This window comes from Myotis daubentonii, chromosome 9, assembly GCF_963259705.1.
Source record: "Myotis daubentonii chromosome 9, mMyoDau2.1, whole genome shotgun sequence".
Classification (NCBI taxonomy): domain Eukaryota; kingdom Metazoa; phylum Chordata; class Mammalia; order Chiroptera; family Vespertilionidae; genus Myotis; species Myotis daubentonii.
In genome coordinates, this window is record NC_081848.1 from 68,788,349 (window position 1) to 68,812,444 (window position 24,096).

At 48.9% G+C, this 24,096-nt stretch overlaps 1 protein-coding gene across 12 annotated transcripts in view; it reads left to right on the forward strand.

Annotated features, from left to right (window-relative positions):
* CELF1 (CUGBP Elav-like family member 1) overlaps positions 1-6,459 on the forward strand; it is a 76,920-nt gene extending 70,461 nt beyond the window's left edge. For 10 of the 12 annotated variants that reach the window (XM_059709395.1, XM_059709394.1, XM_059709399.1 and 7 more), the window contains 2 exons: positions 96-260; positions 3,518-6,459. In XM_059709395.1, coding sequence (XP_059565378.1) covers positions 96-223 — 128 coding nt within the window. In that variant the 3' untranslated portion in view covers positions 224-260; positions 3,518-6,459. Of the gene's footprint in view, positions 1-75; positions 261-348 lie in introns of those variants that run through there. The other 2 variants (XM_059709398.1, XM_059709403.1) reach the window with 2 other exon arrangements.
* The last annotated feature ends 17,637 nt before the right edge of the window (positions 6,460-24,096 follow it).

Consider the following 24,096-nt stretch of genomic DNA (forward strand, 5'->3'; position numbering starts at 1 on the left):
GGCTAAGCTCATAAGGTACCGCTCTTGCATAAGGAGGACTGAGAATGTCTTTGCCTGGTTATGTCCCTCACCTAGGTTTCTGCTTGGACACACAGGTTTTGTAAGTTACGACAATCCTGTTTCTGCTCAAGCTGCCATCCAGTCCATGAACGGCTTTCAGATTGGCATGAAGCGGCTTAAAGTGCAGCTCAAACGTTCGAAGAATGACAGCAAGCCCTACTGAGCGTGCTCCCCTCTGGGACTGGAGTGAGGGTCTTCTGGTAAGTTGGGGAGGAGCACCCTTAATGATTCGAAGCCCTAAGGCTGTGTGTTGACAGCCCTGGACCCTGATCCCTGCCACTCTCGCAGGCACAGCTTGCCCTGAAGACTCGGCTACTGCCTTCTGTGGGAGTTTCGCTTCGTACAGAGGACAAGTTTGTGCTTTGGTTTCCAGTGTTTTATTTTGGAGTTTAGGTGCCATATTCTGAGTTTCTTTTTTCTTTATTTAAAGTTTGCTGTGTTTGTAACCAGTATATGTTGAGAAGGACCAACATCAAACCACCCTGGGGGAGGAAAGGGAATGGAGAAACATTAAAGAAGATCAGAACTTGTCCAGAACTACCCTGAGAGAGGACTGAGTGAAACCAAAAACTGACCCCCAGTATCTCCCTGAGTTTGAGAGTGGATGAAATGAGAGCTGCCGTCCAAGAGCTGGGGATGGGAGGGTGGAGCTGGTGGGGTTGGCTTTGAGGAGAGAGAGGGACTTGATGTCCACTGCCCTGCAGGTGTCAGCGGGAACTCTCCTATAGCTGCTTCTATGGAAGCACTGAGATTTTGTCCAGGGTTTCTGCCCCTTTTGTCCAAGAAGGGGCTAACAATTTCTGGAAATAAAACACCCGTTAAATTAGCCTGACGTATGCAAAAAGCAGGGAGACACTACCCATTACCAGCTGTTCCAGCCAGCCATTGGTATTGGGCTGGCCTTGCCAGGCTTGGGGGCTGTTAGAAAGAAGCAGCCGCTCAGGTCAGTTTTAGTTTATTTCAACAGGTCATTAGACCAGGGCCTATTTCTTACAGAGTGTCTAGGGAGACACACTGGTTTCCTGCTTTGTAGTTGACCACAGCAAGGAGTGTCCTTTCATCCCAAGCCACCATTTTATCATGAGGGCAGAACCAAGAGGGGCTTACAGTACCTGGCTGAGGGGGCGCTTCTCCTGAGCGGAGTGATCAGAAGCCATCTAGTTGGGGCAGAGGAGCCTGCTTCTTGGTGCACCTGCATCAGAAGGTCCCTTCGAGCCAGAGTACTTCATTTGCCAGAGGCCAGCCAGCACTTGGTACTTAAAAGGACTAAAAAACGCATGCTCGCCTCCTTGGTTGAGGTGTCCCAGATGTAGTATTTTCATCAAGGCAGTCCCGTCTTCTAACCACTCCAGCCCTGTCTTCTTCTCTTGGGGACAGAGGAGACAACAGGACGTTTACAGCCTCCATGTGGACTTGGTGTTTATGTACCTCAGTATTATCATGTTCATTTCTGTCCACGTGCTTATAGCTAGCTCCCTGCTGCCCCCCACGGCCTTACTCCAGCTCTTGCCTGTGATCTCCCCAGCCTCTGGGCTCTGCCTCTGCTCCAAGAAATGCTGGGGGTGGAGAGCCAGGAAGGACATGCTGTTGGGAAGTGCACTTGGGCCCAGGCAGCCCTGTTAGGATATGACTTTTATTCCAGGCCAGTGACTGGGTCCCTGGGATCTTAAATTTCACCAACATCAGTCCTGACCCCTAGCAGCAGAGATGAGATCAAAGGGTTGGTTTGCTAATGAGTTGGGTGGGGACTCTCTCCTTGTCATGCTGTCCATTTGGGTCACAGACAGGGATTGACCATCTTGCTGTTGTACAGATATTTGGTTATCCCACTGAAGCTGGGACAGCTGTTCCCTTCTCATAATGATAACTTGGGTATGTTGTCCTCTAAGAAACGTGAACATACTTCTTAAGCTGAACCACGTAAACTTGAATTCTGCGCACTGGGTGAAATGTGTCCTGTGTTTCAAGGATAAAACTGTTCCAAAGGCTTCCAGGGTCATGATGGGATTTTTTAAATAAATGCAAAAAATAAAAATGAAAAAAGAAAAAAGAAAAAAAAAATGCTAGGTTGGGGAGGCGCTGTTCTGAATCCCAACCGGCCGGAATTAAGAATGTTGTTTCTATTTTTATAGAAGTTTTATACAGCTCCGGGGTGGAGAATATTTATTACCTAAATTATATCTCTGGAAAAGGCCAGGATTTTGTAGAATCCAGAATGTGATTGTTATACACACAGGGTGCTGTGTATGATTGAAACTACTGACTTTCTGTAGCCTGTTTGCAGCCCAGCTAATCTGCCAGAGGGGGAAGGAATTAATGCTGTGAATTGGCGGAGGAGGGAGCTGTGCTCTCCAGGGTGCTGTGGTGCTGTGATCACTAACCTTCTGTTCTGTCTTCCTCCTTGGCCATCGTGGGGTTTTCCAAATCCCAGAAGTCCACTCTGTTCCCACTTTTTCCCCTCTCTCCCTCCTCCCCCATTTCACCATTATTGCCCACAGATTTGTCCTGGGCTCTTGAGACCGTCAGAAACCCCTTTCCAAACGACATGAAGGCAAAGGTGTGATCAGCCTGCCTTTGATACCGCACCCTGAGGTTCCTGACCTGCTGTGGGTGTTCTTTTCTAAAAGGAGCATTTGCCCCAGCAGAGTCCTGGGCTGCTGCGGAGGCCAGCGGGTGAGACTGGGCACTTCTGTCCGTTCTCTTCTCTCCTGCCCAGTGAGTTAGCGCAGCAGCACTGCCCTCGAGCACAGTTTTCTCCCCAGGCCAAAGATGGTTTTGTGCAGAAGCTGCTCCCCTACAAGTCTCCCGGTGTGAAAGGGTTCAGCTCAGAGAGTGGAGACTCGCAGTCAAGTCTTATGCAATCTTTTGCTGTTGTGTGGGGGTTTCACTTACATAAATGTGTTTTATCCTGTAGTAGTTTTTGTTTTCTACTTGGGTTTCATCATGAAATTGATTTGCCTTGAATACATCCACACTGTTCCCTGGGTCCCACATGAGTGACCAGGGCCTGCGTGGAAGCTAAGAGCTTGGATTTCTGGGAACAAAGGGCCATCCCTATAGGATTGAGGAGAAATCCTGGCCCCTCCCCTAAAGAATTCTCCCACCCCCGGCTTCTTTCTCCCTGGGCCTTTAACAGGGAGCTGGGGAGGCCACGGCTCTACACCACCAGAGATCTCAGACGTGTTTGGATGCTTCGGGGGAAATCCAAGCCTTAGTTTCCCTCTGTCTCTGGCAATTGGATGTTTTCTTGGTGTCCTCCATGTCCTTTTTGACTTTTCCCTGTGTCCATTGTTAGCATGTGCAAAAGTTCCCTGTCATTGCCCAGCCCCTGCCCCGCCCGCCTCCTCATTTCAGGGCTGTACACAGTGAGTGTTCCTGTTCTCTCTCTCTTTGTTTGGATGTATTGCTCTGTGTAACTCAGTGGGTCTCCCTCTTTCTGGTTTGTTTTTTTTTCTAGATTCCTGCCGTTTGTTCATCGTTGTGCCTAAAGCATGTCGATGTGGCGTCAAGTACATCGTCCAAATCCCTGTCTCTTCAGCTTCTCTGATGCTTGAACTCTCACCTTTGACCTTGTGTTTGACCTTTGATGCTGATGTGTATTTTTATTATGTTTGTTTCTTTTCTTTGTTTTTCTTTTTTCTTTCCTTTTTTTTTCTTTTGTGCTGCCAAATTGGTTTTGCTAGAACGACTGCTGAAGGGGAAATATTTAAACTTGCATTTGAATATAAAAAAAATCTATTTTTCTAGAACTTCATAAGATAACCACTTGATTTTGTGATTCCAATTCTTTGTAATTGTCTTCAGAGCAGCCCTACTAGCACATACCGCGTAGTGTTTGTATTTCTGTGAACACACAGCCAGTCCGTTTCTAGGCTTTGTTTCTGTGTGCTTAGTTTTAAAGACAACTTTGAAGTAAACAATGAAATAAAAGATGTCACTGAAACCATTGAGGCTCCTGAGCACATTTTGCTGATACAGTTTGTGGGGCTTGAGGAGACCGCATGTGTTTATTTTTGTTTTTCTGAGTTCTCACTGCAGAAAACACCTGAACCCCTTTCCTTTTTGACAGCAGGCTGCAGCCAGCCCGCCCTTTTCCTTTTGGGGCTCTTCCTGCAACCACCTGCAGGGAGCCTTCAGATCCTCCGGCCCCTCCCCGGCCGCTGTCCCTACCCACGCTTGTTCCTATAGTCTCCACAGCAAAATGTGATGCTTTGATACTTTTTTTGGTTTTTGTTTTTGTATTGTTTTTGTGCTTTTGTTTGGAATTTTTCCTTTCCTACTAAGATTATGCCCAGAAAAAACAAGTTTTGCATGTTTCCTGCTGTTTCTTCACACCTTCTTATATATCACCTTCACCTCTCTGTTTTCTATAGTTTGTGCAAAAACTGACCGATTTAAAAGGGTTTCAAAGAAGCTGTTTTAAGTTGTTGTGGGGTTGATTATTTTTTTCAAGATTGTATTGTTTTATTTTGAAGTGGCAACTTTCTCCTCTATTGCCCTTAGAGCGTTTGCCTGTGCACTTAGACTGTCACCTCATGTGGCCTCCAGGCCTCAGCAGGGCCTCCAGGAGGCTGGCTGCTCTGCTCAGAGATGGGTTAGGAGGGTGCCTAAGAGGCACGGGAACAGAGGTAGAATCCAGAAGGTGGCTGCAGGTGGGCAGGAGGCTTAGCACATTAGGGGTAGTGAGCATCTCTCAGCCCAGAGAAAGGAGGGTGCTCTTGACCACTCGGAGGCGGCCATCTGTGCACTAAGCGGCAGTACACCTGCCAGCGCTTTTCCTAGGTGACAAGCACAATACTACAGTCTTCACACTGTTTACAGCCCTGGCCACCAGCCACCCCACACTGGCTCTTCACCGCAGCTCTGCTCTTGCTTATTAGCTAGTGAGATGGGGTAAGGGCAGGGATTTGTTTTTTAAAATTGGGTGAAGAGCCAAATAGCTACTGTCCCTGGGTGCCAGGCAAACCAGCTCCTTGGTTCCCTGAAGGGAACTTGCCCTCCTCTCTGTGGCACCATCAGCCTCAGGGTCTTAGGGGCTTGAGTAAGAATGTGAATGGCAGCGGAAGAGCCAGGGGAGATGAGGGGTCACAGGATGATCTGTGGAGGTGAGAGGTCGCAGAGAGAGGAGTTTGTGATAGATCCACCCAGAGAAGAACTGAGCTGCGGGTGGGCGGGAGAGCTGGGAAGCAGGAGTGCCCAGGGAAGGGTGGAGAGGGAGGGGTAGCCGAGGGACGGGGAGGGGTGGGGAAGGTAGAAGCACTGTTACCATCATCCATGCTGAGGTTGATGAAGGAAGGGATCCCAGCAGAATTTCTGGTCTGGGACCCAGCGGGTTGCCTAGTATTATGCTTGAGGCCATTCTTACTAGAAGGAAAGGGCGGCCCCGTGGAGGCCCAGTGTATGGTAGACTGCTGAATTTCCTGGAAGGGGCGAGTGGATGGAAGGAGGCCAGGAACCCCAGCCTGAGCAAACTGCCGTGCACCCTACAGTCTGACTGCACAGAGCCGCCTCTGTTGGCAGAAGGCACTGAGGCTCCCCTTCCTGTGTATTCAGAATCCGTGTTTGCCAATATATTTTGCTTTTAATTCCAAGAGGAGCTCTGGGAAAACCTGTGGATAAAACCAAATGCCAAACGTTGGACGTTTCCTTTTCTTTTTCTCTCTGATTGTTTTAATTGTTCTGTGGTGGTTTTAATGGATTTGAGACCCTGGAGCGGCAGCTGCCTTTCTGATTTCCAGCTGCTTTTTGTGAATAATTTAAAAAGAAAAAAAAAAGAATCTTTACATTTTGGAGACAAACCTGTGTGAGTTTTTTATTGGTACAAACGTTGTATTTAACACTAGGGGTTTTGTACAGTTTTTTGCCTTTTCTACTAGAAAACAATGTAAAGTGATTTCACAATGTGAAGAGAAAAAATTGCCACTATGACCAAACGCACAGTCTGTTCTGCAGCAACAACGGGATTCAATCAACTCAAAGTCGTGATTCAGCCGTAGAAATGCTTTTCCTTTACCTTGTTTGAGCTTTTCCTTTCTTCCCTGTTTTGATTTGCAAAAGAAAATGTCTTTTTTGTGTGAACTTGTGTTGTACTATGTAGAAAAATTATGGATTTTACTTTAATGGTTTAAAAAAAAAAAGGCAAGAAGAGCCCTTGTCGCTTTTCTGACCTGATCACAGTTTGTGTAGTGGATTAAAAAAGAAAAAAAAAATTGTTAAAAGTTTGGAGCAAGGGAGTATGTGTTTAAAAGAAATCTCCTTTTTTTGTGTGTTTTTCCTTTTTTCCCAATGGGGAACCTAAATCTGTTTTAATTGCACAGACACACGGACAAAAAGTCATTTTGTATCTGCCAAGTGTGGTACCTTCCTTTGTTTATTTGCTATTAAACTGTTTGAGAAGAACTGGTGTGTTGTCTTCAGAGTTATTGATTGTTGGGGTGGGCGGTGGGTTTGGGGGGTTGTTGGCATTTCTGGGGAGGGGTTGGATGCCCTGATAAGGTTTCACTTTGATGTACCTGTATGTGACCGAACCCACCAAAGGCTCCTGAAAACTGCCTTCTCCATCACCCTCTCTTCTTTTGCAACATTCCTGCTGAAACGGAAGTACCTTAAAATTTTGGGAGGCATCCTTAATTTTTATGCTTTTTCTATTCCCACTAGCTCTGCCACACTGAACAACTTGCCTACCCCTGTGAGTGCAAGTCCCTTCCCTGGGCTGTGGAGTCCTGTGCCCTGGGAAGCGTCTGGACAGTGTGGAGTTCAGAGCATGCGCTTCTTCCTCTAGGCCAGCGGTTCTCAACCTGTGGGTCGCGACCCCTTTGGGGGGTCAAACGACCCTTTCACAGGGGTCGCCTAAGTCCATCGGAAAACACATATATAATTACATATTGTGTTTTTTTTTGTTTTTTTTTTTTTTTCAAATATATTTTATTGATTTTCCACAGAGAGGAAAGGAGAGAGATAGAGAGTCAGAAACAACGATGAGAGAGAAACATCAATCAGCTGCCTCCCGCACATTCCCCACCGGGGACGTGCCCGCAACCCAGGCACACGCCCCCGACCGGAATCGAACCCGGGACCCCCCAGTCCGCAGGCCGACGCTCCATCCACTGAGCCAAACCGGCCTCGGCTACATATTGTTTTTGTGATTAATCACTGTGCTTTAATTATGTTCAGTTTGTAACAATGAAAATACATCCTGCATATCAGATATTTACATTACGATTCATAACAGTAGCAAAATTACAGTTATGAAGTAGCAACGAAAATAATTTTATGGTTGGGGGCCACCACAACGTGAGGAACTGTATTAAAGGGTCTGGGCATTAGGAAGGTTGAGAACCACTGCTCTACGCCTTAACTGCTGCAGCCCAAAGTGGGGTCAGCTCCTTTCCCCTCATTCTGACCTCACAGCAAGGTCACAGGAGGGCATTTCTATTCGCTTATTCTATGTTTTTATTTTTAAAATAGATTTTTATTGATCGCAGAGAGGAAGAGAGAGAGAGAGAGAGAGAGAGAGAGAGAAACATCAGTGATGAGAGGGAATTATTGATTGGCTGCCTCCTGCACGCTCCCTACTGGGGATGGAGCCTGCAACACATCCAGGACCCTTCAGTCCGCATGCCGACGCTCTATCCACTGAGCCAAACCGCCAATGGCTACTATTCATTAATTTTAGATCTCTCTCCAAGTGAGGCCCCACACCTGCGCCTCCTAAGTCCTTGATTGACAAGTTCAGCCACAGGGCCGGGAGGCTCAGGTCCTCTGACTGAAGTGTATCTTACCTGCTCCTTCACTGCCACCCTCCCTCCCCCGGGAGGCCAGTCTGTGCTTGCCTCAGGTGTGCAACCCACACCTGGCCTGTCAGAGGCTTGCCTGGGGTAGCTTTCCCAGTGGGGTGGCACTGAAGACTAGCCTATGAAATGTTCTGTGGAAGTGAGGATTCTGAATACTAATGAACTTGGGGAAATAGCCTTTTCATTTTTTATTATTTATTTTATTTTATTTTTATTTTTTTATTTTTTTTATTGCTTAAAGTATTACAAAGGGTATTACATATGTATCCATTTTATCCCCCCGCCCTAGACAGTCCCCTAGCCTCCCCTATCCCCCAGTGTCTTATGTCCATTGGTTATGCTTATATGCATGCATACAAGTCCTTTAGTTGATCTCTTACCCCCCTACCTCCTGACCCCCAACCCTCCCCGGCCTTCCCGCTGCAGTTTGACAATCTGTTTGAGGCAGCTCTGCCTCTGTATCTATTATTGTTCAAAAGTTTATAATGGTCTCTATTGTCCATGAATGAGTGAGATGATGTGGTATTTTTCCTTTATTGACTGGCTTATTTCACTTAGCATAATGCTCTCCAGTTCCATCCATGACGTTGCAAATGGTAAGAGTTCCTTCCTTTTTAGAGCAGCATAGTATTCCATCGTGTAGATGTACCACAGTTTTCTAATCCATTCATCTACTGATGGGCACTTAGGCTGTTTCCAGATCTTAGCTATGGTGAATTGTGCTGCTATGAACATAGGGGTGCATATATCCTTTCTGATTGGTGTTTCTGGTTTCTTGGGATATATTCCTAGAAGTGGGATCACAGGGTCAAATGGGAGTTCCATTTTCAGTTTTTTAAGGAAACTCCATACTGTCTTCCATAGTGGCTGCACCAGTCTGCATTCCCACCAGCAGTGCACAAGTGTTCCTTTTTCTCCACATCCTCTCCAGCACTTGTCGTTTATTGATTTGTTGATGATAGCCAGTCTGACCGGTGTGAGGGAAATAGCCTTTTCAGTTGTATTTATCAAAAATGTGTTTACCTGAAAATCTGAACCTTGTATTAATAGGCAGTAATTATTCTAGCCAACGTTCACTGACCACAGTCCAAGTACTGTGGGAAACGCTGGATACACATTGTATATTTTAGGCTTTCCCCCCCCAAAGAAGATCCTTTACTGAGTTCTATTTAAAACATTACCATCCTTGATTCAAATAAACTTCAACTTAGTTGACTGGTGATGGCCGAGCTACGTAAAGGCTTCACAGTGGTAAAAATACGCCTCACGTGTTGCAGTCTTTCTAACATCGCTGGGAGGGAGTTGCTGTTCTCATCCCCATTTTGCAGAGGAGCAAACTGAGGTTAGAAGAAGTTGGGCTGCCTGCTTGGTATTTGGTGGCACTGAGAACCAAACCAGGTTTGCCCGGTTTTGATGCTCAGTGGTTGAGCATCAAACTATGAACCAGGGGGTCGTGGGCTCAATCCCCAGTAGAGGGTGTACAGGAGGCAACCAATCAATGATTCTCATCAATGTTTCTCTCTCTTCTCCCTTCCTCTCTGACATCAATAAAAATGTGTGTGTGTATTTAAAAACCAGGTCTGCCTGGCTCCCAAGCCCTTGTAACCACTACTGAAGAGAAGTCGAAAGCCAATGAATATGCTCTAGTTAACCTGTGCCGTCTCACCGCATGGGCTCACAGTCCTCCAGGCTCTAGTGAAAGGAACTTGGGAACTTGGGGCCCTAAGCTCCTGTGGCTCCCTCAGGTGGCAAATCATTACAGCTTCGCCCTCCTTAGAGCAGCTGTCTTGGTGTTGGGGGGCGTTCGTTGGTAGCTCTGTTCCCAAACAGTTGGTCAGTGTGCTCCTGTGAGGCCATTTCCTGAGGACTGGAACGTCAGTCCTACCACGTTTCTTTCCTAGATCTAGTACCACCTAAACTATGTACCCGTTTGTCTTAATTTTTTTTATTATGGTAAACAACAAACTGTTCTTTATTTTTAAGTGAACAATTCAGTGCATTCACTATGTCATACAACCCACCTAATGTGGTTTTTTGTTTGGGTTTATTTTTAGATATTTGATTTTTAGAGAAGGGAGAGAGAAACATTGTTTAGCTGCCTCCTGCATGTTCCATACTACAGATTGAGCCCACAACCCGGGCATGTGCCTTGGCTGGGGGTTGAACCGGCAGCCTTTTGATGCCCGGGACGATGTCCAGCCAGCTAAGCCATACCAGCCAGGGTGTCACCACTAATGTTTTAAAGCCACTTGAAGTGCACCTTTTTCAACTTGAACTCATTCTGACCATCAGTATTTGTAAAATCTCCTAATTCTGTGTTTTAAAATACACACTAAGCTGTGCAGCCACCTGTATGTAACGTGTTCGCTGCATGCCGTTGCAGGTCCGTGTTTCACACTGGGAAGGTGGGCCGGGATGGAGTGTCGGGCTTTCTCATGGACTTCCTTCCCGAGCTGTGTCCTCTGTAATTAGAGGGAGATTGAACTTGAAGATTCTTTCCTTTTAAAATTGAAGAACAATTGACTTCCAATATTATCTTAGTTTCAGGGGTACTACCTAGTGACTCGGTATTAAATACATTACGAAGTGATCGCAGTAAGTCTGTTACCTCCTGTCACCATGCAGAAGCTATTACAGTACATTGACTGTCCTCAAGGCTGCTCATTACATCCCCAACTAGCGCCGATTTTTCTCTGACTCAAGATCAAGGTGATCTAGATCTAAGTCTTTGCCTTAGAACTCCTGATACGGAGCTTGATAGAAAAACAGAATGTTAAGTACAGCTTGAATATCTTCCAATATAACAGCATACTTAAATGTTGTTTCTCTTTAAAATTCACAAAAAGGACTGCGCTAAAAATACTGTTTTTAAGCCTTCAAAATTTAGACTTGTGCATCTTTATAACTGGGCTTTAGACTGTATTCCTTTTAAAAACAGACATTCAGCCCTGGCCGGTTTGGCTCACTGGATAGAGTGTCGGCCTGGGGACTGAACAGTCCTGGGTTCGATTCCGGTCAAGGGCATGTACCTTGGTTGCGGGCACATCCCCAGTAGGGGGTGTCAGGAGGCAGCTGGTCGATGCTTCTCTCTCATCAATGTTTCTACCTCTCTATCCCTCTCCCTTTCTCTCTGTAAAAAATCAATAAAATGTATTTTTTTAAAAAAACAAAAACGGACATTCAGTCACCTTTCACTTTTGAATGGATGCCTCAGTACCATTTTGCCCCCTCCTGGTTCCTGGCTTCCCGCAGAGAAAGCCCGTGCCCCAGCTTCCTTAGCGCACAGGTTCTGCACGTGCTATGCCCACCTGAGCATCCCGGTCCCTAATGAAGAGATGCCATCGGGAAGGAAGTGAAAGACCAGGCTTGTCCCCTCACCTGTGGGAATGTCAAACTACCATCTGACAGCAGCCCTTCCAGGAGATCACAGATGGCTTTTTTCTTGCACCCTTTGCGTTTTTCAAGCATTTTCCTTCTGTCTCAGGAGTCCTTTCAAGCCCCCATCAGCCAGTGTTCAGCCAGTTTCTCCTGCAGGCATCGACTTTCTCCGCCCTGGTAAAGGCTCCAGCCATAGGGAGGGCTCTTGTTTTTTACATCAGAGTCGGAGCCTCACGGTGGGGAGTTGACCTGAGGCCTGAGGTGTCAGTGCTGTGAAGCTGCTTGCTGGAGATTCGCACACTGTACATTGTCCACTGGAAGCATAGTTGTTAGTGTTAGCCTTGTGCAGCCCTCACCACAGCTCAATGCCATCACCTCCCAAAGAAACCCCGTTCTCATTAGCAGTCACTCCCCTCCCCCCAGCCCCACTAATCTTTCTGCTCTTTAGATGTGCCTGTTCTGGAGGGATCGTGTCAACGCAGTCATGCAGCATGTGCCTTCCTGTGTCTGGCTTTCACTTCGCCTACCTCCTGAGGCATGTCCTTTGCTCCCCTACACCTGCTCCTGCCATTCCTGGCTCTTCTGAGCCTGTCTCCTCGCCATCCAGCCATGTGTCTGCAGCCCCCTGTCCCTTCCACATCCCCCAGCGCCTGTGTACCTGCTACACCACCTGGCACGCCCTGGGTCCAGCGCTCTTATAGACCTGCCTGCATTGTCCACTACGATGACCGCCCAGCCACTCGAGCTGTTTCATAGATTTCATTCCTCGATTTCACTGTGAAGCCACATGGGCTACCGTATTGGACAAAGAACATTTCTATGATCCCAGGCAGTTACTGTCAGGACTGTTCTAGACAGTCACTCTGCTTTTAAGAATACCATACTGTCTGGCTGGCATGGCTCAGTGGTTGAGCGTCTATGAACCAGGAGGTCATGGGTTCGACTCCCAGTCAGGGCACATGCCCGATTGCAGGAGGTGGCTGCTCGATGATTCCCTCTCATTATTGATGTTGCTATCTCCCCCTCCCTTCCTCTCTGAAATCAATAAAAATACATTTAGAAGAACACACAATAACTACCACTTACAAATTGTAGTCACTGTACTAATCCACCAGCAATGGGCAGCGTGGGAAGGTGGGAACAAGCACGGAGAAGCCGCGGCTCCCCAGTCACATGGCTCCAAGTTCTAAGTTGGATTTTAACCAGGTCAACCTGACGGAAGTCGCCGTAGAGCATGCTCCTTGGGGAGTGTCTGACGGACCTGGGGTGCCCTGGTTGAAATTCCGCTGCCAGCATGAGCTTCACTAAGGCAGGGACCACATCGGTCTCTCCTCCCTGGAGCCCCAGGGATGGCACGTAAGTGTTGAGAGAATATTTAGTGAGTAAATGAACAAATATCAAAAGATGACAGTTACTTTTGTCCAAGAGTTTCCCCAAAAGGGTGCTCCCTCCCCCCACCACTACACTGGAGTTTTATTTTGAGATTACCATCCACTCCAGAAGAAGGCATAGCTACTTTCGATCCAGGTTTATAGGTGAGCTACCAGCTGGTACCCAGTCTTGGCAGGCCCTCAGTGCCCGGGAGACAGATGACAGCGAGTCCCTTAGAGCCAGTTGACGGGGATCCTGCGAATACAGCCTCTGAAGCAGTTCCTCCGGGGTCTGTCCTGGAGGACGAGGGTGAGGCCAGCACCTGCTCGCAGGGTCCTGTGCTGCTGGAGGGCCCCTCTGGCCGGCAGAGGAGGGAGGAGAACCTACTTCCTGCACTGAGAGTGCCACTGCCCTGCTCATCCCTGCTGTGGAGCCTGCCCAGAGCCTGAGGCTTATGCAACACAATGGCCTTTTTCAAAAGTCATTTTAGGATTTTTTATTGCAAAGCATTCCTGTAGTTACGGAGGCGGCCTTAGAGTGTGGTGGGGAAAGCTTGTGTCTAGGAGTCTCAATCGGTTACAACACCGGCTGTGTGACCTCGGGCCTCAGGTTCCCAGTTCACTCAGTGGAAGTGAAAGTACCTGCTCCATGGGTTGGGAAGAGGAGAGAATGTCCCAAACGCTTGGCAAATGCCACCTGGGAAGTGCTCATCCACGTTACTAACAGCCCTGCATACATGCAAGTTAAAAGCGAGTGTTTCCGCACCCTGGCTGGTGTGCTCAGTGGTTAGAGTGTCCCCCTGCCTACCCAGGAGTCTCGGGTTCCATTCCCAGTCAAGGGCACGTACCTGAGTGGCAGGCTCGCTCCCTGTCCCCGGTCAGGGCATGTGCGGGAGGCAACCAGTACATGTGTCTCACATCAATGGCTCTCTCCCTCTCTCTCTCTCTCTCTCTCTCTCTCTCTCTCTCTCTCTCTCTCTCTCTCTCTCTCCTCTTCCTCCCCCTTCCCTACCTCCCTTCCAATCTCTGAAAAGCAATGGAAAAATATACTTGGGTGAGGATTAAAAAAAAAACAGTGAGTGTTTCCCCATCCCACAGCCCATTGATAAACAGATGGAATAGGCATGCTTCCAGAATTTTTCTCTCTGTGTACGAAAATATGTACATATGTAATTTTGTTAATAAAAAGGAGATCACGCCATCATGTACAGAATGTTCTGCAGCTTGAATTTTCTCAGTTACTACGTCCCGGGCACCCTTCCATCTGGGATCCTACACCAGCGTCGACAGCTTCCGTTTTGAGAGGCTACGTAGCCTCTCCTGGCTTCTCAGCTGCTCTCCTGTAGGACGCAGGTTATTTCCGTTGGTTCACTGTTACACATAGTCAGGGCCAGTTCCAGGAAGGTTCAGGAGGTTCATCGGGGGGCATGTGTTCAGAGTCTGGTTTCAAAGCAAGTTCTTACTTGATCTCTTCTGCTGGTTTTCCCAGAAACCTTACCAGAGAGGTGATACCCCATTTACGACCTGGAAAACAAATTGGTTGAGAGAGACAGGCTTCCCAAGGATCCTGCTAATTGTGGTAGAGGGGGCCCGGGACTGTCCCCTCCAGTGACGTTGTGCTTCTGGAGCAGAGCTGCGAATGCAGGTGTGTGCAGGGGCTAGGCAGGTGACGCAAGCATGGGAAAGGACAATCTAAGATGACAGGTGACGCCTGGCTTCAGTGTTAAGGTGAGAATAGGGGGACACTTGACCTCAGTGTCAAGGTGAGAACAGGGGCCACCTGGCCTCAGTGTCAACGTGAAGATAGGGGACACCTGGCCTAAGTGTCAAGGTGAGACTAGGGGACACCTGGCCTCAGTGTCAAGGTGAGACTAGGGGACACCTGGCCTCAGTGTCAAGGTGAGACTAGGGGACATCTGGCCTCAGTGTCAAGGTGAGACTAGGGGACATCTGGCCTCAGTGTCAAGGTGAGAACAGGGGACACCTGGCCTCAGTGTCAAGGTGAGAACAGGGGACACCTGGCCTTAGTGTCAAGGTGAGAATAGGTAGCGGCGGGGTTATGGGTGAGAGACATACTTGGTCACCGACCACATGACTGTGACACAGTCACATGTCCGGTTGCTTGAGCTTCAGTCTCCAAGAGAAGCAGGGAATGCAGATTTTTCTCTGAAATCTCCCAGATACAAATGTAGCCAACTCAGAAACCTGCCCTGGCATGGCAGATTGTAACCCCTGCCGAGGCCCAAACTTCATTTTCTACTTTTTTTTTTAAATTAAATCTTTATTGTTCAGATTATTACAGGTGTTCCTCTCCCCCCCCCCCATAGCTCCCCTCCACCCAGTTCCCACCCCACCCTCTGCCCTTACCCCCCCACTGTCCTCATCCATAGGTGTACGATTTTTGTCCAGTCTCTTACCACCCCCCCACCTCTTCCCCCCCCACCCGAGAATTGTCAGTCCATTCCCTTTCTATGCCCCTGATTCTATTATATTCACCAGTTTACTCTGTTCATCAGATTTTTTATTCACTTGATTTTTAGATTCACTTGTTGATAGATATGTATTTGTTGTTCATAAATTTTTTTTTAAAATATATTTTATTGATTTTTCACAGAGAGGAAGGGAGAGAGATAGAGAGTTAGAAACATCGATGAGAGAGAAACATCGATCAGCTGCCTCTTGCACATCCCCCATCAGGGATGTGCCCGCAACCCAGGTACATGCCCTTGACCGGAATCGAACCCGGGACCTCTCAGTCCGCAGGCTGACGCTCTATCCACTGAGCCAAACCGGCTTCGGCTGTTGTTCATAAATTTTATCTTTACCTTTTTCTTCTTCCTCTTCTTAAAGAATACCTTTCAGCATTTCATATAATACTGGTTTGGTGGTGATGAACTCCTTTAGCTTTTTCTTATCAGTGAAGCTCTTTATCTGACCTTCAATTCTGAATGATAGCTTTGCTGGATAAAGTAATCTTGGTTGTAGGTTCTTGGCATTCATCACTTTGAATATTTCTTGCCACTCCCTTCTGGCCTGCATAGTTTCTGTTGAGAAATCAGCTGACAGTCGTATGGGTACTCCCTTGTAGGTAACTGACTTTCTTTCTCTTGCTGCTTTTAAGATTTTCTCTTTGTCTTTTGCTCTTGGCATTTTAATTATGATGTGTCTTGGTGTGGTCCTCTTTGGATTCCTTTTGTTTGGGGTTCTCTGCGCTTCCTGGACTTGTAAGTCTATTTCTTTCACCAGGTAGGGGAAGTTTTCTGTCATTATTTCTTCAAATAGGTTTTTAATATCTTGCTCTCTCTCTTCTTCTGGCACCCCTATAATTCGGATGTTGGTACGCTTGAAGTTGTCCCAGAAGCTCCTTACACTATCTTGATATTTTTGGATTCTTTTTTTTCTTTTTGCTTTTCTGGTTGGGTGTTTTTTACTTCTTCGTATTTCAAATCTTTGACTTGATTCTTGGGATCCTCTTGTCTGCTGTTGGATCTCTGTATATTATTCTTTATTTCAGTCAGTGTATGCTTAATTTCTAGTTGGTCCTTTTTCATATCCTCGAGGGTCTCACTAAATTTATTGGCAGTTTCTAGAAAATTCTTGAAAAACCTTATAACCGTGGTTTTGATCTCTATATCCAGTAGTTTGCTTTCCTCCATTTCTGTCATTTGTGTCCTGTTTCTTTGCCTCTGCATTTTTTATGCTTCCCTCTGTTGATAGAGTGGCTTTCTGTGCTAGGTGTCCTATAGGGCCCAGTGGCTCAGCCTCCCCAGTTACCTGAGGTGGACACTCTTGGTGCACCCCTTTGTGGGCTTTGTGCACAGTCTTGTTGTACTTAAACCTTGATTGTTGTAGGTATCACTGGGAGGAATTGACCTCCAGGCCAATTGTCTGTGAGAATTAGCTGTGTCTACAGTGGGAGAACTTCTGTGCTGAAGACACCCTTCTGGGGGCAAGACTTGCTTCAGTGGGGCTTTGTTGCTCACTGAGTCTGCCCCCTAAGTGTGTCCTTTATGGATTTGAGGAGTTGTAATCTGGATGGTCCCAATCTGACCACTGGGTACACAGGCTCTTGGATCTCTGAGGAGGTGCTAATTTAGCCTCTTCCTGAGGCCACCCAGCAGGAGCTTCGGAGGGATTTGCAGGTTCCTTTTCCTTGTTTGGGGTTTGGAGGTGCCCAGATGAGGCCCAGCTGTGAAACAATGTAAGCTGCTGTGGGGCCTTGGGCCTTCTCTTGGAAGTTCTGGGACTTTCTGACCCAGCTGCAGTTTGTTAGGTAATTTTAGATCTCAAAGGGCCAGCCATTCATATGCAAAAGCCTCTGCCACAGCTTGGGTGGGGCGGGGTCTCAGGGAATCAACAGGGCGGAGCAAACAGCTATGGCTGGTCCTCAGTCCTGTCCCAAAAGGCCCCGGGACTCAGTGTCCTGGCAATCACTGCAAGCACCTCTGAGAGAAAGCCGCCCTCGAGTTCTGCCCAATGCCAGACAGTCCAGTTTCTCCCCGTATGAGTCTGGGTCCACAGAGACTCGCCCGGAACTGGAGTCAGGGCCGTGGGGAGCTTGTGCCTCCCTCCCGATTGCAAAAGACACCAGCGTCCTCCGTTGCCAGCCCCTTTCCGTGCGCGCTCGAGCCTCCGTACCTCTGCACTTTACTTCCACACCTCCCCTGAGTCTCAGTGTGCTTTTCTCTTTCCTTCTAGTTGTAGAATTTCCACTCAGCCAGCCTTCCTGTGGCTCTGGATGATGTCTGTTTTGTCTTTTAGTTGTATTTTTGAAGTGGTTGTGCGAGGCAGCAATTTCAGGTGTTTACCTATGCCGCCATCTTGGTTTCTCCTCTTCATTTTCCCCTTTTGATTATAAATCTAAGGCATGGCAGCTGGTACCTGACACAGCTGTCACCCCCATGCCCGGCTGTGCCACCCCTGGCCCAGAAAAGACCAGATTATTCTGTGGCTCATCCTCTCGACTTCCAGGAGCCTATTGGCCACTTCATTGCTTAGCACTGGGGAGCAAGGCTGACTTGCCTTAGCTGCCTTTGTGTGCATGTCTTCTGCCCACCTCGGCCAGAGCATGAACTTGCGTGTCAGGTGACGATCACTGATTCCCAGAAACGGTGTCCAGCACTCCTTCGCAGTCTCCCTCTCCCTCACCTCCTTTCTGGCTCAGCATCATGGTTAAGAGACACACCTCTTGGGGTCTGGTCTCTGTCCCTGGGTAGCAGTGTGGTCTTGGGCAGGTCACCTTACCACTGCGCCTCAGTGTCCTTATCTGTAAACTGGAGGAAATGCTTAGGTCAGGAAGTGTAGTAGTTATTCCTCTGCTGGCCTCCTCTCCCTCTGCCAGGGGCTGTGCGGGGCTAGTGCTGCAAAGACAAACCACAGCCCTGGCCCTCAGGGAGCATGACTGTGACCTAACCATGCACAACAGTCAGCAAAATGCTGACTCGGGCAGAGGAAGTCTTTCTTGGGTCAAGTTTTCAAGTTTTGAAATCATTTGAGTTCCCAGGCGCCCAGAAGGCTGGGGTCCCTGACTGCTTTGGCGAGCAGCTGCGGGCTGCCACCTCCTTTCCTTCCTGCCAAAGATCCAAGGTGCACTTGTGTCTGGAGTGGGGGGAATCTGCTCCCTCTTCAGCCCCTTCCCTCTGGGCCCAGCTTCCTCCTCCTCTGGGGGTTCTCTTCAACCCAGGGGTCCCCTTCCAGATGAGAGGAAGATCCCAGCCAACTCCCCACCAGAGGCTCCCCTCTGCCCCAACTTCCTGTGGGCCGGGTTCAAGGGCAGTTTCCCTTGGAGAGCCCCTGTGGCCTTGTCTAGTCCATGGGCCTGCTCCTCTGTCCTCTCTACCTCTGCTGAGCCACGACCCTGCAGCATGGAGCCCTGAGCTGACTGTGCACCCCACTCCCAGGTTGCCCCTCTCTGGACCCACTGTGCTCGCAGTAAACGGGGGGGGGGGGGTCATCTCTGCCTGTGATGGAGCAAAACCTGGCAGGTCAGCTACTGAGCCTGCAGCAGTTGCTTTAAATTTCATTCCTCTCCCCTTTTACCATTCATTCGTTCACTGTATTTACTGAGTGACCACTGTTTGTCAGGCCTTGCTCAGAGGATACGGGTCAGTGATGAATGAGACCACGTCCCTACCCACACATTTGAGTGGGGGAAGCAGACATTAAGCAAATAACCTCATCTATATATATAAAATGGAGGAATATGCAAATTTTCCCGGAAGCCCTCACGGTAACCACCCGCTGGATCAGATGGGTGTGGTAGCATGCGGCAGGAGGCCGGAACGTGAGGCTGCGACAAATAAAATAAAATGCGTTCACATGCCCTGAAGCACAAACATCCCAGCAGATAACTCAATGCAGGTTATTGTGTAATCACAATGATTACACAGTATCGATTACACAATAAACTTATTTTCACCGAAAAATAACATCTTCACTTACAGATGCCCCAGCACGGCTGCTGAGGCTTTCATCTGTCCCTTTCTACACCGAAGAAGGCAGGGTTCAAGGAGGAAGGGCTCCAGTTGGCGTTCTCTCAGCACCCAGCTAGGAGGCCTCCCTGGGGGGCTCTCCCCTCCGAGCTCTGTGCGCTCAGCTCTGGCCTGGGAGCTCCGAGGGGAGGCAGAGCGAAGTGCTTTCCCTCTGGGACCCCGCTCTCTCTGGGAGCCCAGAAATCCGCTCCTGGGCGACCTACCCATGCGGACGTGTACGCTGGCGGAGGCCGCGCAGCTGCCATAGTTGAAGTCGTCCTCGATGGAGGATGGGGGTGGGTAGTGGGGATCGGAGTCAGCCATGTCAGCAATGGAACCCCAACTCCCCGCAGAATGACAGACAGCACACGGTCCTCAGTCACTTCCTGAGCAGCAGTCAGCCCCGACCAGGATCAAACCCGAAACCTAGGTAGGTGCCCTGACAGAACGGAACCCAAACCTTTGCTGAGGCAGAGGAGCTCCGGCCCACAGCAGGGGCCAGGGCACCAGAGGGGTTTGCTGAGGCCCCTGACAGGCAGCGCGCAGCGCAGTGGGTTAGAACCTCCTCCCGATACAGCAAGGTTTCGGCTTGGATCCTGGTCAGGGCACAGACAAGAAGCATAACCAAAGAGAGCATAATAAGCGGAACAGCACACTGGTGTTTCTCTCGCTCCCTTCCTCTCTCTAAAATAATCAATAAAAATTAAAATAAGAATAAACCCTCTGGCTTGCAGAGTTGCTAAAACAGTTAGAAAGCACCCTTCAGTCCCTGCAGAAGCACTATCCACTGAACCAAACCAGCATTTTTTTTTCTTTTTAAGTCCTCCTCTAAGGATATGTTTTTTTCATTGATTCTAGAGAGACAGGGAGGGAGAGGGAAAGAGGAAGAGAAACACTGATCACTTGCTTAAGCAAACCGACAGGGCTGGAACCCACAACCTGTGTATGTGCCCTCACCTGGAATCGAACCCATAACCCTTTGGTGTGTGGGAGGACACTCTAACTACTGACCCACACCAACCAGGGCCAGGAGGTACATTTAAAAAATTTTTTTCAGATCTGCCCTGGTCAGGTGGCTCAGTTGGTTAGAGTCTCAACCTGTACACCAAAGGAGTCCCTGTTGGATTCTAGGTTAGGGCACATACTTAGGTTTAGGTTAGATCCCAGTGGGTCAGTACGTGCAGAGGCAGCCTACTGGTATTTCTCTGTCACATGGATGTTTCTCTCTCTAAAAATCAATTTTAAAAACATCCTCAGGTGAGAATTTAAAAAATATTAAAAAATTTCAGATCTACGGGTCGGCCCCGGTGAGGTTGAAACGGCCCCAGTGAGGTCGGGACGGCCCCAGTGATGCCGAGATGGCCCCAGTGATGCCGAGATGGCCCCAGTGAGGTCGGGACGGCCCCGGTGAGGTTGAAACAGCCCCGATGAGGCCGAGATGGCCCTGGTGAGGTTGGGACGGCCCCGTTGAGGTTGAAATGGCCCTGGTGAGGCCAACGGCCCTGGTGAGGTTGGGACGGCCCCGGTGAGGCCGAAACGACCCTGGCGATGTACCGCACCAGCAAGGTTGAGATGGCCCTGGTGAGGTCGGGACAGCCCCGGTGAGGTTGAAACGGCCCCGGTGAGGTAGGGATAGCCCTGGTGAGGTAGAGATGGCCCCAGTGAGGTCGGGACGGCTCCAGTGAGGTTGGGACAGATAATGGGGACCAGTATAGACTGATGAACAGGGCTAGGTGCAGAGGCAGAGCAGCATTGAACAGATTGTCAAACTACAGTGGGAAGCCTGGGGAGGGTTTGGTGGGGGGGCGGTTAAGAGATCAACCGAAGGACTTATATGCATGCATATAAGAATAACCAGCCGAAACCGGTTTGGCTCAGTGGATAGAGCGTCGGCCTGCGGACTGAAAGATCCCAGGTTCGATTCCGGTCAAGGGCATGTACCTGGGTTGCAGGCACATCCCCAGTAGGAGATGTGCAGGAGGCAGCTGATCAATGTTTCTAACTTTCTATCTCTCTCCCTTCCTCTCTGTTAAAAAAATCAATAAAATATATGTATATATAAAAAAAAAAGAATAACCAATGGACACAAGACACTAGGGGGTAGGGGCCGGGGGAATGTTAAGGGGGGGAAGGGGGGGGAAGGAGACATATGTAATACTCTTAGTAATACTTCAAGAAATAAAAATTATTAAAAAAAAAATTTCAGATCTAAAATTTTATTTTGTTCTTTTAAAAATTTTATTTTTCATTTACAGTTCACATTCAATATCCTATCCTATATAATAAAACCCTAATATGCAAATCAACTGAATTGTGGAATGACTAGTCACTATGAACTGACCACCAGGGGGCAGATGCTCAACATAGGAGCTGCCTCCTGGTGGTCAGTGCGCTCCCACAGGGGGAGTGCTGCTCAGCCAGAAGCCAGGCTCACGGCTGGTGAGTGCAGTGGCGGTGGTGGCGGGAGCCTTTGTGGCAGCACTAAGGAACAACGAGCTGAGCGGTAGGGAGCAGCAAGCGGCGGGCGGTAAGGAGCAAAGGGTCCTGAACTGTGAGAGGGCACAGGTTGGGCTGAGGCCCCTACCCCCACCCCACCCCAGTGCACAGATTTCGTGCACCAGGCCTCTAGTTAATGAATATAAAACTACAGAGATAAATCTTGTATCAGAATGGAATATAGTTCTCTGAGAGGATAATAACTTGATTCACCCTAACTGGGCTGCCAGGGGCGAGGGGAGGAAAGGGATCAAAGGTGCAAAGCCCCCCCCCCCCAAAAAAAGTTGCAAAGGCCCTGGGGCAAGCAGGTTGGTGGTTCCTCAAAAGTTGAACCCAGAGTTACCACGTGCCCCAGCAATTCTGCTCCTAGGTATGTGTATATATATTCAAGAAAAATGGAAACATATCCATGTGAAAACTCATGCATGAATGTTTACAGCATCATGATTCATAGCAGCCAAAAAGTGAAACAACCCAAATGCCCGTTGACTAATGAACAAAATACAATGAGCCATAAAAAGGAATGAAGCACTGATACATGCGACAGCATGGGTGCACCTTGACAACATTATGCCAAGTGAGAGAAGCCAGTCAGGAAAAGCCGCATACGGCAGGGCCCCGTTTATATGAACTGTCCAGAACAGACAAGTGCATGGACAGCAGACTGTGGTCGCGAGGTTGTTAGTCTACTCAGGCTGCCATAACAAAGCACCGCAGACAGGGGCGCTTAGACAACAAGAGCTTATTTCTCAGTCCGGAGGCCAGAGCCAGCGACGAAGGTGCTGGAAGGGGTGGCGTCACTCCGAGGCCGCTCTCCTTGGGTGCAGACGGCCGTCTTTCCCTTTTCCCCTCACGTGACTGTCCTCGTCTCTCTTCGGGACACTGGCCCCACGGATGATGGCCCACTCCAGTGACCTCACTCTGCCTCTTTAAAGATGGTGTTTCCAAATCAGTCACATTCTGATGTACTGGGAGGGGTTAAGGCTTCAACATAAGAATGTGGGTTCCGCCGTAGCCGGTTTGGCTCAGTGCATAGAGCGTCGGCCTGCGGACTGAAAGGTCCCAGGTTCGATTCCGGTCAAGGGCATGTACCTGGGTTGCGGGCACATCCCCAGTAGATGTGCAGGAGGCGGCTGATCGATGTTTCTCTCCCATCGATGTTTCTAACTCTCTATCTCTCTCCCTTCCTCTCTGTAAAAAAATCAATAAAATATATTAAAAAAAAAAAAAAAAAAGAAAAGAATGTGGGTTCAGCCCTAGCCGGTTTGGCTCAGTGGAGAGAGCGTCGGCCTGCGAACTGAAAGGTCCCAGGTTCGATTCTGGTCAAGGGCATGTGCTTGGGCTGTGGGCTCCATCCTCAGTAGGGGACTTGCAGGAGGAAGCTGATCCATGATTCTCTCTCATCATGGATATTTCTCTCTCTCTCTCTCTCTCTCTCTCTCTCTCTCTCCCTCTTCCTTCCTCTCTGAAATCAATAAAAATATATTTTAAAAAAAGAGAAAAAGAATGTGGGTTCAGGGGCACAATTCAGCCCATAACACGGAGGAGTGGGGAGTGACTGTGAATGAATGGGGCTTCTCTTTGGGGTGATGAAAATGTTCTGGAATTAGCGATGATCAACGCACAGAATTGTGAATATGCTGAAAACCACAGTCTTAACTCTGAAGGGGGGAACTTGGCCTTGGTGGGAGAAGAGGCCTGGTTTGCAAAGAGGGAGGAGAAAATGGGGTGCTGGCGGTTGGCGGGGGCCCCGTTACCAAGGGCCTCTCTCAACCCCAGGGGCCCCCGCGCGCCAAGTGTCTGCTCCCTGCATAGACTCTGTCCTCCCCAACGTCTGGCATGAAAGCTCCTGACCAGGGACCCTTTCACATGGGGACTGGGATTGGAACTGGGAAACTTTTTAAACCTCCCAGAGTCACTCCAGCTGGTTTGGCTCAGTGGCTAGAGCGTCAGACTGTGGACTGAAAGGTCCAAAACTGGGTTGCATGCAAGAGGCAGCCAATCAACGATTCTCTCTCATCATTGATGTTTCTCTCTCCCCCTCTCCCTTCCTCTCTGAATCAATAAAAAAAGTATAATAAAAAAATAAACCTCCGAGGGTCAGCTCTGTCCCTGGAGGGCAGTTTGCCGTGGAGCAGACAGGGCTCGGGGTGGCCTCTTGCTTGTCGACACCTGGAGCGTTTCCTGTGTGCCAGGCGCTGTGCTAAGTCCTGGTCAGCTAGTCCGCCCTGTAGTTCTCACAGTCCAGTGGCGTGGGTACCACCTCTCTTGCCCAGACCACACTGCCCACACAGCTCACAGTGGCGTCAGACTTCGACCCTGGCAGCCTGGCTCCAGAGCCCATGCCGTCACCCACGACTCTGCTGCCTCTGCGTTAGGGTTGATCAGCCTCTGGTTACCCTCATTTTACAGGTGAGGGTACTGCGGCCCAGAGAGGACAGTGACTTCGCTGGGGTTACGATGTTGGGACTGGTGTGGGCAGGTTCATGTGGGTATGTGAGCTTGGTGCCCGGGAGACCACAGGCACGA